Source organism: Ambystoma mexicanum, chromosome 7p, assembly GCF_040938575.1.
Source record: "Ambystoma mexicanum isolate Mex_15411 chromosome 7p, UKY_AmexF1_1, whole genome shotgun sequence".
NCBI classification, from domain to species: Eukaryota; Metazoa; Chordata; class Amphibia; order Caudata; family Ambystomatidae; genus Ambystoma; species Ambystoma mexicanum.
The window spans coordinates 48002620-48016197 of NC_090939.1; the positions used below are offsets into that span (position 1 = coordinate 48002620).

General features: G+C 51.5%; 1 protein-coding gene across 1 annotated transcript in view; it reads left to right on the plus strand.

The window, feature by feature from the left end:
- Nucleotides 1–372: 372 nt before the first annotated feature.
- Nucleotides 373–13578, plus strand: part of TBX15 (T-box transcription factor 15) — a 306509-nt gene continuing 293303 nt past the window's right edge. Inside the window, exon 1 of the mRNA XM_069635753.1 lies at nt 373–1229. Within this exon, the coding sequence (XP_069491854.1) occupies nt 1022–1229 (208 nt within the window). The 5' untranslated portion in view covers nt 373–1021. The remainder of the gene's footprint in view (nt 1230–13578) is intronic.

Consider the following 13578-nt stretch of genomic DNA (forward strand, 5'->3'; position numbering starts at 1 on the left):
TGCCAGCCTTGAGGGGGGGGGGGGGGGCAGTCCTGGTAGGTCTCCCCTCAGACAGACACAGTTTTTTTTTGGGGGGTGGAGGAGGTTAATCTCGTGAGTATTCACCTTGGTGCCGTTGTTTGTTGAACTCGCAAACACATTGCACTGGGATGGGCCCCCATTGACGGCTGCCAATAGTGAGAACTATTAATGGGGCCGGAGCGCAAGGGCATGCGCCGTCAGACGCCCACGTGCACTCCAGCGTGCATGCGGCCGGGGCGGCGCGCACAGGGTTCCCCGTCACTCGGGCTCGGCCCTGCCATTGGCCCCCGGCTCTGCCTCTCCCTCGCCCCCTCTCCTCATTGGCCCCGGACGGGGTTTTTTTCTTTTTTGTTTGACAGCAGCAGGCAGCCTGGGCCAGGCCTGCGGAGGGAGAGGGACGGAGGCAGCCAGGCGCTCGCATCCACCCGAGGGGAGCCGCTGGGAGACGCCTGGGAGGGGCGCCCCCGGCTTCTGGGCGCTAGGCTGCTGCGCCCCAGTGGCCTGGACCAGAAGGAGTGTGGCCGAGGAGGGGCGCTGCCCGTCTGGAGCGCAGAACCGGGCGCTGTTTTGGTGTTGACTGCTGGAAAACTCCGGCTCCAGGGCAAGAGGCAGCGCTGTTTTGGGGTGCCCTGAAAACTCCGGCTCCTGCGAAAAGGAGAACTGCTTTGGGGTGAGCCGAGAGGGACACTCGGCGCCTGCACAGGAGTGTGACCTGTTTTGGGGTGGGCTTGCGAGGGACCCCTCAGCTCTCGCACAGAGGGAGCGCGGTTTTGGGGTATGCTAAAGAGAGACCCCCTAGCTCTTCACATGAGGGAACGCTGTTTTGGGGTGTGCTGAAGACGGACACCTGGGCTCCCCCACAAGAGAGAACGCTGTTTTGGGTTGGACGGAGAAGGGCACGGACTGCTTTTGGATCGCCCCGATTTTCCAGGACACTTGCCTGTGGTCTGCCCAGGATTTTGGGGGGCTCCGCTTTGCCCGCTGCTGGAGGGAGCAGACCATGAGCGAGCGGAGGAGATGCGCCGTCGCCCTGAGCACCCGAGCGCACGCCTTTTCGGTGGAAGCGCTGATTGGCACGAATAAAAAGCGCAAACTGCGCGACTGGCAGGAGAAGGGGCTGGACCTGTCCATGGAGAGCTTGAGCCCGCCGGGGGACCTGGGGGACGCAGACGAGGAGCACCCCGGGCACTGCCTGGACCTGAACCCAGGTGAGTGGCCTCCTCCCTCCCTAGGCCAGACCTGCGCGGAAGCGCGCATACTGCAAAATAAGGCGCAGTCACAAGGCCCGATTCATTGAATTCTATACGCTGTTCAAAGTCACGTTGCACTTCTGAAAAGTGACTTTGCACTACCGACACACACCACGATTCATTGAACTGTGCAAAGTCTATTTTTTCAGTGCAAAGCCAGTGCAAATTAACTTTGCGCTGCAAAAATACACTTTGCACTATTTCATGAATCCAGGTTGGTGCCGGCAGTGCAAAGTCACTTTTCAGTAGTGCAAAGTCACTTGAACCGTGCAAAAATTCTATGAATCGGGCCCTTACTGTGCAGTTTATTACGGGAGAAACCCTGGACAAGTGAAGCGTGGTGACCCGAAACCCTTGAATATAAAATGTTCCTAATATGGATATCATTGCATTGACGATTAGCAAAACACCCTCGCGGGCGAGGCGGCTGAAAATGCGCGTACTAACAGTTCGAGGCGCTATAACGTCTGCGCCCTCGGAGCAGCGCAACTCTCCGTTAGGGGGTGTGTACACACGCAGAATGGCCTCCCAAATGCAGTGCAGCCAGAACGTGCGAGCTTCGTTCAGCTAATGGGCGATTTCCACTTCTCAGTGTCGGCTCAGCTAGCGTAATAACCCATCAAAACAGCCCCCAGCGCCTTGAAATCCAATACGAGCGCTCTAGGCCCACACTTGCTACATAACTCGCTTTAAAAAGCGCTTGGCAGCAGTCTTTACCATTTTTTTTTATTTGTGATACGGTTAAACAAGTCAACCACACAAAAGACATTGGTTAAACCTTTCAAATTTTATAAAATGTCACAATATTACAACCACAAACGAGCGCATTTTCCATCTGAAAAACAAGCACTGGAAATTCTACGTTTAATAGTACTCCCTGCGTCAGATTCACATTGACGGGGTCCCATTGAAAACCCCTTTTGTGACTGCGGCCCAATATATCAATCGCAGAGGACTGGAATTCGGAGTCCGCCCGAGGCTTGCGGCTATAATACCGGCCTCGGCAGTGGGCGATACTCTGAGCTACGTGCCCGTCTAAATGGTAACCTCGGAAACCAGGACGGCGAGGATTTGCTGCAGGACCAAGGCGTATTAACATATATTCATTGTATAGCGCCAACATTCCGCATTCCTGCCCCATCGGGCTCTCTGTCACCTCAAAAATATAAACCAATAACTGCAGAACCCGGACAGTAGCTGTTAACGCGGCGCGCACGAGACGCTGGCGCGGGTTGCGCCTCTGTCATGGCGACCTTATGGGCCCGATTCATGGACATGTTTTATAATGGCGCAATCCCACAGGAAAACGTTCTGGGAATCAGTTTGCACTGCTGAAACGTGCCTTTGCACACCTGACACAAACCCTGATTTATGGAACTGTGCAAAGTGTATTTTTGCCGTACAAAGTCATTTTTCCAGTACACAATTACTTTGCACAGACCTTTCACTGCAAAAATACACTTTGAACGGTACAGTGAATCCGGGTTTGTGCTGGGCGTGCAAAGTCACTTTTCTGCAGTGCAAAGTCATTTTGAACCATGCGAAAAAATCCACGAATTGGCCCTAACACTTTTTTTAAAATATAAAGAGTGTACGGTTAGGCCCGTTTGGTGGCGTTGTTTGCGTGTAAAACGGGGATGTGCTGCCATTCTGACCGTAAAGCTACATTCCTCAAAGAGGGATTTGTGGGCAGAATATCACGCAAATCCACGTTCTACACGCATGGGCGTAATTTTAGGGGGCGGACATGGGTGTTTGTCCCCCCAACTTTCATGGCACACCATTTCGTTCCCATTCATTTGGCTGGGGCAGCTTTTCTTCAGATGTCATGCCCCCCCCAACATTTTCAGCAAAGTTACTCCACTGAATCTTGTAGCATCGCAGCCTGTGAGTAACCGCTACTAATACTGTAAGTTCGATCTGATTGGTTGCGCTTCTGCTGGGAACGGGCCGGACTCAGTCAAGTCTGGGATCCGTGTCCGAGTTAGTGGCCCCCAAATACCACACATGACACGTTGGGCCTGATTTACAAACACGTTTTACACGGGCTCAATCCCATTGAAGAACGCTTTGCCAAACAGGTCCTTTAAGTTAAAACCCGAGTGGAAACGTGTATATATGTGTGTGCATTTCCCCAGTGAAACAGTTGAGGAAAGCTGGCAGCAGAATCATGCGCTGGATAAATGGGTGGGGGCAGGGCGGCACCCTTTTAAGGTTGCATGTTGTAGCCTTTTTTAAGCCTATTAGCTAAAATATTTAAAAAAAAATAATTTCAATTTTTACTAGTCCATTAAATATAATATTAAGATACAGAAGATTCTTTTATAGTCTGCACACAGGACAACGTTATATAAATGGCCATTAACGGCCTGATGTGTTTCGTGCATTTAAACACTCAGGGCCCGATTTATGGATTTTTTGGAACTGTCAAAGTGACTTTGCATTTCTGAAAAGTGTCTTTGCACTGCCACGACAAACCCTAATTCATGGAACTGTGCAAAGTGTATTTGTGCAGTGCAAAGTCATTTGTGCAGTACAAAATGAACTTTGCATTGACTTTGCACTGCAAAAATGTCTCGAGTCACTCGAATCGCTCCTGGAGGGATAATACTCGCTTCACGCAGAAGTGACCCGGAGTAACTTCACCTTACTCCTTGCGTTCTCTGCTCTTTCCAGGAGTGACGAGCTCTCTAGGGATCAGCCCGGGTGATCGATGGGTCCCCTCGCTTGTGGAAGCCTCTTGCACGCATTCAGCACAGAGCTTAGCGCCTGGAAGTCAATGCTGGCCTCTTCTCAGCCAATCAGAATGTTCGGAATGCAGTCAATACGTGCTGGTATTGAGTGTGTTCCAGTAATTCTGACTTTAGAAGCGCCCGTGGAAACAACAGACACAATTTCTCTGCATCCAAGAAACAGCAACCGATTCCCGGGCAACACACGACGACATGACTTATAACACCAAAGCGAAAGTGAAAACATTGCACCTAAAGCAAGCGCCTGCTAAAACTGCCCCACAGCCACCACGCGTGCCATAAACATTCGTACAGCGACTACCTAGTTATTTAGATAGTACACAATAAAACCACCTTTAATTAACTAAAGGGTTTTTTGTGTAGTTTTCTCATTATTAAACTAAAATGTTCTACTCCACAGCTGCAACTCAAAAACCTTTATTGATATCTGTACTGTCTGCTAATAGACTCACAGACGTCAGGAGTCATTATCACATGGAATAATGGCCCTTTCCCAATGTATGCCCTCGGCTTTGCCTCTGGCCGTATCTCGGGAGTGGGTATTTATCACATGGAATATTGGCCCTTTCCCAATGTATGCCCTCGGCTTTGCCTCTAGCCGTATCTCGGGAGTGGGTCTTTATCACATGGAATAATGTCCCTTTCCCAATATATGGCCCTCGGCTTTGCCTCTGGCCGTATCTCGGGAGTGGGTATTTATCACAGGGAATAATGGCCCTTTCCCAATGTATGGCCCTCGGCTTTGCCTCTGGCCGTATCTCGGGAGTGGGTCATTATCACAGGGAATAATGGCCCTTTCCCAGCTTAATGCCCTCGGCTTTGCCTCTGCCGTATCTCGGGAGTGGGTCTTTATCACAGGGAATAATGACCCTTTCCCAATGTATGGCCCTCGGCTTTGCCTCTGGCCGTATCTCGGGAGTGGGTCATTATCACAGCGAATACTGGCCCTTTCCCAGCTTAATGCCCTCGGCTTTGCCCGTGGCCGTTATTTGGGAGCGTGTAATTATCACAGGGAATAATGGCCCTTTCCCAATGTATGGCCCTCGGCTATGGCCATATCTCGGGAGTGGGTCTTTATCACAGGGAATAATGGCCCTTTCCCAATTTATGGCCCTCGGCTTTGCCTCTTGCCGTATCTCGGGAGTGGGTCTTTATCACAGGGAATAATGGCCCTTTCCCAATGTATGGCCCTCGGCTTTGCCCCTGGCCGTATCTCGGGAGTGGGTCTTTATCACAGGGAATAATGGCCCTTTCCCAATGTATGGCCCTCGGCTTTGCCCCTGGCCGTATCTCGGGAGTGGGTCTTTATCACAGGGAATAATGGCCCTTTCCCAATGTATGCCCTCGGCTTTGCCTCTGGCCGTATCTCGGGAGTGGGTCTTTATCACAGGGCATAATGGCCCTTTCCCGGCTTAATGCCCTCGGCTTTGCCTCTGGCCGTATCTCGGGAGTGGGTCATTATCACAGGGAATAATGGCCCTTTCCCAGCTTAATGCTCTCGGCTTAGCCCGTGGCCGTTATTTGGGAGCGGGTCATTACCCTGTGATAATGACCCACTCCGTGGTCTATGAGGCTACATTGACTTAACCCGTTATAGCATACCCCAGGGTCGAGTGGACCCAACGTTATGTGTCCAGCATAAGACCGGTCATGCATAAGGCACGTTGCATAGCTCAGAGGCATTTCACTTCTCTTGCATGCAAGGTATTAATAGAAGTAACCGTTTAAAGAACAGGTTAATAATGACGCTTATCGTTAGTATTATTCGCCAGTATTTGTTACTACGGTTATTTCTTGCCCACGCGCCTTGCGGAGCGCTGGTGTTACTGATAGAAGTGGGGCGGATCGAGCAAGGCCAGCTCAGCCCCCCATCTTTCCGAGGTCGATACATCGGGCAATGCATCTTCTGTTATTACAGCGTTTAGAGGCCTAGCGTGTCTGCGTGAAGCGCTGTATAAAATAGTGATATCATGACTGTCATTATGATATGCATCTCCAGCTGGAAAAGACACGTGTTTTCGACGTCTAAAGGGGGAAGGGACCTGCTGCCCTGCCAGGCGTCACTCTCTGGGCCTGAAAGGGGCGCGCGGATCTCTGATACAGGGGAATTAACCCGCGGGGCTATCTTTCGAGGTGGTCAGTGTATCCTAATTGGACAAGATCCCAGGAACCTATTCTCATTGTCTGACCCTGAGCCACTCTTTTTCCAAATGGCAGCATTGTAGACTAGCACTGTCCAGCCCTGCTCAGGGTGTTGCTGGGTCTGGAAAAGATCCCGGGGCTTTCGGGACCCGGGGGCTAGCTAGCCTTTTGGTTGTAGCCCATGAACTTCTATCCGGGGCTACCCCAAAAGTCCCGGGGCTATAGTCCCCCCTCGCACCCCATCCCCAGCCCCTCCTAGTGACGCCTCTGCCACGGAGCCATTGATTTACCGCCGGGAAATTGTACGCAGTCAGGGATTTCGAATATACGAAAAATGGGGAGACGCCTTTATTCCACAAGGCCGCTGACCTCTTAACCCACCGCCCCCTCGCACAGACGTCTTTCCCAGGTAGCGCCCCAGAGTGGTCACAAGGCGCTACGGACGCTCGGGAGAAATATAAACAAATACCATTTCTGTACGCCATATGATCGCACAACTCACTTGGATCCCAGCCACCCTCTACATTTATTTTCGAATCTCTCCCGTCGAACATACACACCGGCGGGAACACAACCCTCTGAGCTATGGTCTCCTGGCGGGCGTGGCAAACAGGGGTCGTGGCGGCTGCACCCAGGTGGCACGTCGTGGTTGCAAATTCCAAAATATAATGGCCCTTGCGAAACCCAGGCGAATCCGAGAACCTTCTGCCGAACGTAACGTGCTTTATTTCATGAACTCGCGCGTGAGCATTAAAATGCGCGCAGCCTGCGCGCTGAACTAGCGACTAACCGGCGCGCAGAAGTCTTTCACCGTTTCAGAGAAATTCACGCTGGCCCACGAGAGCCTGGTGTACAAACGCGTTCTCAAAGGGAAACCCCATTGAAAGACGCGCGGTAAATCAGGCCTGCTGGTAAGTGCTATGAATTTGCACAGCGTGAGCGGAGGAAGGCCGCCCAGTGCTGCGATGTTAAAGCGCTTGGGACGTGCCGTTGCGTTTTGCTCCAGAAAACCAGGGATTTTAATCGGAACACGTCCCGCTATGTATGTTACTGCCCGCGATTGCGTACCAAAAAGCCCCCTCAGACTGACGCAGGGGGCGGTTTGAAATCTTTTATATGTTCAGTAGTTGTAATTCGTGCCACTTGGTGCTGCGAAGGATCTTCTAGGCGCTGCTTAGACGTGGCATTATAAGGCGGGACACGTGCAGTTGAAAGTAAACAGATGAGCCTGCTTGTCAGGCAGCTGAGCGAGCTAGGGGTCCCCTGCTGAGATCTCTGGGAGCCCCACACAGTACCCGGGTTCTATGCGGTCATGGGCCCACACCGTTTAAAAAAAAAAATCATCGGAGTGTAATTAATTGAGCACGTGTTACTTACAGCGCTTTGAAAACAGCGCTACATAACACAACTGCGCACCTGCAAATTCAGAGGTTATGACATGGAACGAATGGCTCGTTCTAGATCTGTTAATAAAGCTGCAGAAACGGGTTCAACCCCCGAAAGGCCTCCTCAGCCATTCACCCTTTGGGGAAATGTAAATGTAAGCATCCAGCTTGGTGATAGCGCTTATCACTGCAGTGCTTGGAAGCACAGGCGCTCGACATGGAGCACTTTATAAGAACGTGCTATTGCTATGACGAGGCCGCCAACATTGCAGAGGGTCCTCATTGTCCAGAGTGGCAAAATGCCACAGCGCCCGATTTTAAAAACGTTTTTCAATGGGATTGCTCCACTAATCAGGCCGCAGTCACATCAATTGCTGCGCTGCCCTGTGCCCACGCGGCGAAGCCCTGTCTGCTTTCAGATGAACGTGGCATAGCATGTTGCATCAATCAGTGTGATTGTCATGTTGCACTAAAAGGACACATAAGGCCTTTTCTAGTGTTGCTAATATAAGCATAGGGGGGTGGCCCGCACTGTGAATCGGGGTGTTTGTTGCTCCGCGCTAAAAGTTTCTCAGGGTTAACCATCAGATGCCAGAAGACAACACACCAATTGCACGGTAGCGCTGTGAGTGAGCAAAGTGGGCAGTGAGACGCTACAATCTGACGTCCCTGATTTATATGCATTCGTTACACTGTAGCGCTGTGAGTGAGCAGGAAGGATAGTGATAACGCGGCAAGACGATACGTGGGCGCCACTGCAGCGCCGCGAGTGATCTGGAGGATAGAGAGGCGCTGTAAAGCAGCACAGCACCTCTGTTACTTCGAAGCCCCTTGTTGGATTTCCAGGTACTTTGTCTCGCTTGCGAGGTAAATGTGAATGGTCCCGGGAATAGTAATACAGATCCGTACACGCTCTTTTCCTAGTACGTGGGTCTGATTTACAATGGCGTTTTTCAATGGGGGTTCCACTTGAAAATGAGCTTTTCTAAATCAGGCCCTCCGCGACCGCTGCCTGGGATAATATTTCTGCGAAGATACAAATATTGCACAAAAAATCAGCATTGGAAATTAGCACATTTACGGTGCTTCGAGGCCATAGCAATGGCAGTAGGCGCTACGCAAAAGGCATATACCATAGCATCATTTCCATCGGGGCATATATATATATGCTGCGCTGTATTCAGCGCCTTGCCTTGCGCTGCAGCGATTTCTGCTTGCCTTGCATTCTGCTGTATTTGTGTTGCTTTGGGTTGTGCTGTACTTGCGTTGCATGCCATTGCATGCCACTACATTGTGGTGCTGCCATGCATTTCAATGTGGCGCGCGACTTTGTGCTGCCCTGCGTTGCTTCACGCTGTATGGTGTTGCGTTTCAATGCATTTCCTTGCATTCTGGACAATGCACAGAGTAGGGTTGGGAGTTGTGTCATGCAGGAATTGTATGGTGCTGGCATAGGGCCTGATCCATGGAATTTTTAGCGCGGTGCAAAGTGACTTTGCGCTGGTGAAAAGTGACGTGCACTGTCAACAAACACCCTGATTCACAGAGTGTGCAAAGTGTATTCTTGCACTGGTGCAAAGTGACTTTCAACAGCGCTAAAAGTTCCATGAATTCCATTAAATAGGCCCTCAATCACTTTGCACAGCAAAAATACACATTGCACTCATCTGAGAAGCAGGGTGTTTGTGGGCAGTGCAAAGTCACTGTACAGCAGTGGAAAGTCATTTTGCATTGCACTAAGGGACGATTCATGGAATTATCTGCGCAAAAAATCGGGACTTTGCGCGCCAAATCGCACGCATACATTCTGTTTGTCGATTCATGGAAATGACTGCGTAGGACTTTTTCGTACTTGGCTTGTCACTGCGAGAGGCCGAGTGCCTTGCGCGAGACCCCAAGCAGAGCGTGGCTTGCGCACAGGGCAGGGTAGGGGACGGAACGTGGAAAATTAGAAACAACAAGAGAAAAGGTTGGTATCACGCGGCACCGCCATTCAGGCCGTCCATCGCACGCCCACTATTGCGTGGAACGATACATATTCATGGATCCGACCGTGCAACCTTTCGGCGGGGGAAATCGCCTGCAAAGCCCTCATAATATCCGCCACCCGGACTCAGGTGTAGAGACACTTGCGCATCGGATTCACCGCACAGAGGTAAGATCGGGTGTCAGATTTAGGGGTGCGTGTATCCAGCCGGGGATCAGATCTAACTTAGGGGTGCGCATAGGTAGTGTAGCGGGCTGCAGGAACGGTTTAGGGGATTTGCACGCAGATTTTCAGACTTTTAGCCGAATTACGATAAATCGGACGCATGTTATCGGGGTACCAATAACAGTTACAGGGTACCCCGCGCATGGTCCCCGAGATGCAGGCCTGCTTGTGGGGGACCCCACACGCTGTTTAAAGGGTGCATGTATTGGCACCTGGGGGGAGCACGCAAAGATATCTGTTTCTGGCTGTTTTTTTGTGTGGGGGAGTGTCACGCGGTTACTTTGTGGGAAGAATTCCATGAATATGCGGCGCGCGCAGAAAAACTGTGTGCAGTCTTGCGCAGAGTCCTTCTCGGCGTGTAGGCTTTGCGCGGTCTCTGCGCACTTCTCCATGAATCGGGCCCTAAAAATTTCATGAATCCATGAATTAGGCCCACAGAGCTGAGATGCCTTCAAGGCGCTTTGCTAGGAAGTGCTCATCTGTATGTTTGTAGCACTTCCGAGCCCTGAAGCACGGGGCCCGTGCCAGGCCCTGTGCCCTGTTTCCTGTGCCAGTGTGGCCCGCGGTGGGGGCGGGAGCAGTAGAGGCTCATTGCCGGGAACAGCTGCGGACAGCCGGGCGAGGACACACAGCTCCCAGAACCCACAACATTGAAGAGGGATCCCAGGATCTTCAGGAGCGACTCTTACATTAGAAATGGGGAAGGGGCATGGGTGCAGTCACCCGCGCCGCAGGCTACATGGTAGCTCGGTGAGTTAAGCACGCACGGCGGGGGTCTGTGTTCACCCGGCAGGGCACAGGCAGCCCTTTGACCCCGTCAGTGGGGATGCATGATGTCACACCAGTATGTTAGTTAGGCGCTATAGAGCGGCTAAATGCGAGGGAGCAGGCACTATCTACCAACAAAGCATTACTACTAAATAAGAGCTCATTGTCTGTAGAGCAAAGGGTTGAGTGCCTACGACAGAGACTGTGTTAACTCATCGCAGAAGAAACGACTCATCTTTTCAGCCCCCTCCCCGAAGTTCAGTGGGCAAAAGGCATTAAGAAAGGCAGTCGTCCTTAATTAGACACGCGGTGACGTCCATTTATATAATATAGCGCCTGGAAATGTGTCTGACGCTTTCTTTGCACTGTTGAAATGTAGGGGACTCACTCTCTCTCTCTTTCTTTCTTTCTTGCTTTCTTTCTCGCTTTCTTTCCTTCTTTCCTTCGTTCGTTCTTTCTTTCTTTTTTCTTTCTTTCTTTTCCCCCTTTTCTTGAATTTTGTAAATACTGAAAGCGCCCTGAAGCAGCATTCGCAGCTACGCGTGGAGATACTTGCATAATTATAGTAGTTAATGCTGGGAATCCCGAACCCCCCGCCCCCCTGGCGCCGCTTGAGGCCCAAAGAAGACATCCAGCTTCGGGGATGGATGCCACGGCCAGCTAAGAGCATGCGTGTATTGAACACCGAGAGATAGCTCTGGAGGTTGAGTGCCTTCTCCCGAGCTCTGTCTATACACTGCACTAGGGGAGGAGCCTCCCACTCCCCAAACAGCGACACCCTGTCAGGTGTTCAGCCCATCCAAAAGGAAGGCTCCTCTGAAATCATATTTGCGGAGAATTCCAGGAAAAATATCCTTGAATCTTCTGGTTATTTTGGAAAACTGGTGGTATCGGCCGACGAGCCCAACCCGAGACTGCAAGGACCGGAGCTTTGGATAAAATGCGTGAATTGCTTTGCCCGCGGTGCACGCGCCCAGCCACAGTTCTGTGTGTGAGACGGGTCAGAGGTCAAACCCATATTTAAGAGGGTTCTAGGCCCTTTCCGTATACACTACAGTTCGCTGGTGGAGAGTTCAGGAGGGCAGGGGATGCTTTCAGGTGACACGCGTGACGCTTTCATTTCTCGCTGGTTTTTCCTGTGACGGTAGAAAGGACACATAATGGCGGGGCCCTTCCCTGTGCCACGGCCGCCCCTTTTCTGCGCTGTCGCTCATTCCATTGCCGATTGCTGCCACTCACATAAATATAGCGCTCGGTGCGTCCCTGATTCCTGCCCATAGGGTAGGCCCATGGCTGCTCTGCGGCCCCAGGGGGCTCACACGTGACCAAGTAGCCCTTTATATCGCGGGGATGCCAGGTCCGCAGGGGTCCGCGGGAAGCATAAATTCACGGACACACTCGCCGGACTCGGGTCCGGAGTTCGGAGTCCGGACAAGGTCCCCCTCCCGCAGACTACTGCCATGGAGGAGGTAAGGGGGATGGGGGGACCTTTGGCCTTTCGGGTGTTGAGGCCCTGAGAGTGTTCAGCGAGGGATGAAAGGAGTGCCACCGATGCCTATTGATCAAGCGACTTGCAGTCGCTACTGCACCCATCAGAATGGTATGATATGATAGTTTGTTTATATAGCGCCCACACACAATGTATAATTAATATTGCGCCCGTGTCTCGGCACCCATGAGCGCCCTCTTCTGCAAGAATAAACATGGCCAGGTGTCTCAGCGCAGTGAGCTTGTGACCTCTCTCCTAGGCACTTTAATCATGGCGGTGGGTGGAAAAAGCGCTCGATGATGAGGCTAGATGAATGTTTTTTATTATTATTAATATTAGTCGCGTTCTCGATTATTTGACCCAAGAGCAGGAGGCCCAGGTTTTATACCGAAGCGGCTTGAGGGGCGCCTCGAAGCGCCTCGGTGGCACGAGTGAATAGCGGGCAGAGCAGCGAGGCTACGGGAACTCAAAGGTTAGCCTGTTGCGGGTCTCCCGAGTTCCCCTCCCATTAAATAACTGTGTGTAAAGCGGTTCATTAGATCACCATTTTAAGAAAATCATTTTAATGGAGTGCTGAACACGGAGGCCCTCATTCCAAATTCGTCAGGAATTGTGAAACTGGAACCGTTTATAAATTGAAAAAAAAATATTCATAGTTCAACAAAACAGGTCGAGTTTATGTAGCGATGCTTCGTGCGTGAGAGTCTGTTCTTAAGAACCTCTGTTTGAGGCTCCGCGCCGTAACGTGATTTGCCAAAGATCACACGGTTTGGCCAAGGGGTGAAGCCGGCACTACAGTTGAACTCGGGTCTCCTCGCTGAACAAACGCACCCACATAAACCCCCACTACACAACCACGCGTGAAGCATGAACCCGAACTTCCATTTTTAAAAATGTCCCTCTTTATAACGTGAGTTGTATCGACTGCTGCGTTTACAACACCACCCCACCCCCGCACCCCCCACCGAACACTGTCATACATGTATTGACCCGTTCAACTGTGGGGACAGCCCACCCAGACATGGTCTGATTTACACACATGTTTTAACACGGGAAAGCCCCATTGAAAACATGTGTGTAAATCAGGCCCACTGACTTGGCTGCGACAGGTTCAGTCATGCAGAGATGACTGCCGCACGAGCCCAACCTGCCGAGCTATTTTAGCAGCCACGTCGACGGGCGTACCGCCTAGAAACGTGCTTCCTAGCACAGGCGGGGGTTGGGGGGGGGGGCAACTCACAGGGACACCCATCCATGGCGCCGGTTTCCACGCGGCGGCGCTGCATAATTCACAAGAATCGCGGATCGTGTGAAATCGGGGGTGTCGGAGGTGTGTGTGTGTGTGCGTGTGTGACCAGCAATATAGCCGTGTACAGATTACATAATGCATGTGCCACCAAAATACACACAATGCACTCACAGAATAGCACGCGATAAACACATACTTAACACAACACACACACATTTTACACAATATGCGTACACAAAACTCAGGTAAATATGCACACACAATACCCAATGGACAGGAGCACGAGAGTTTTCCAGGACAGCGTTCATG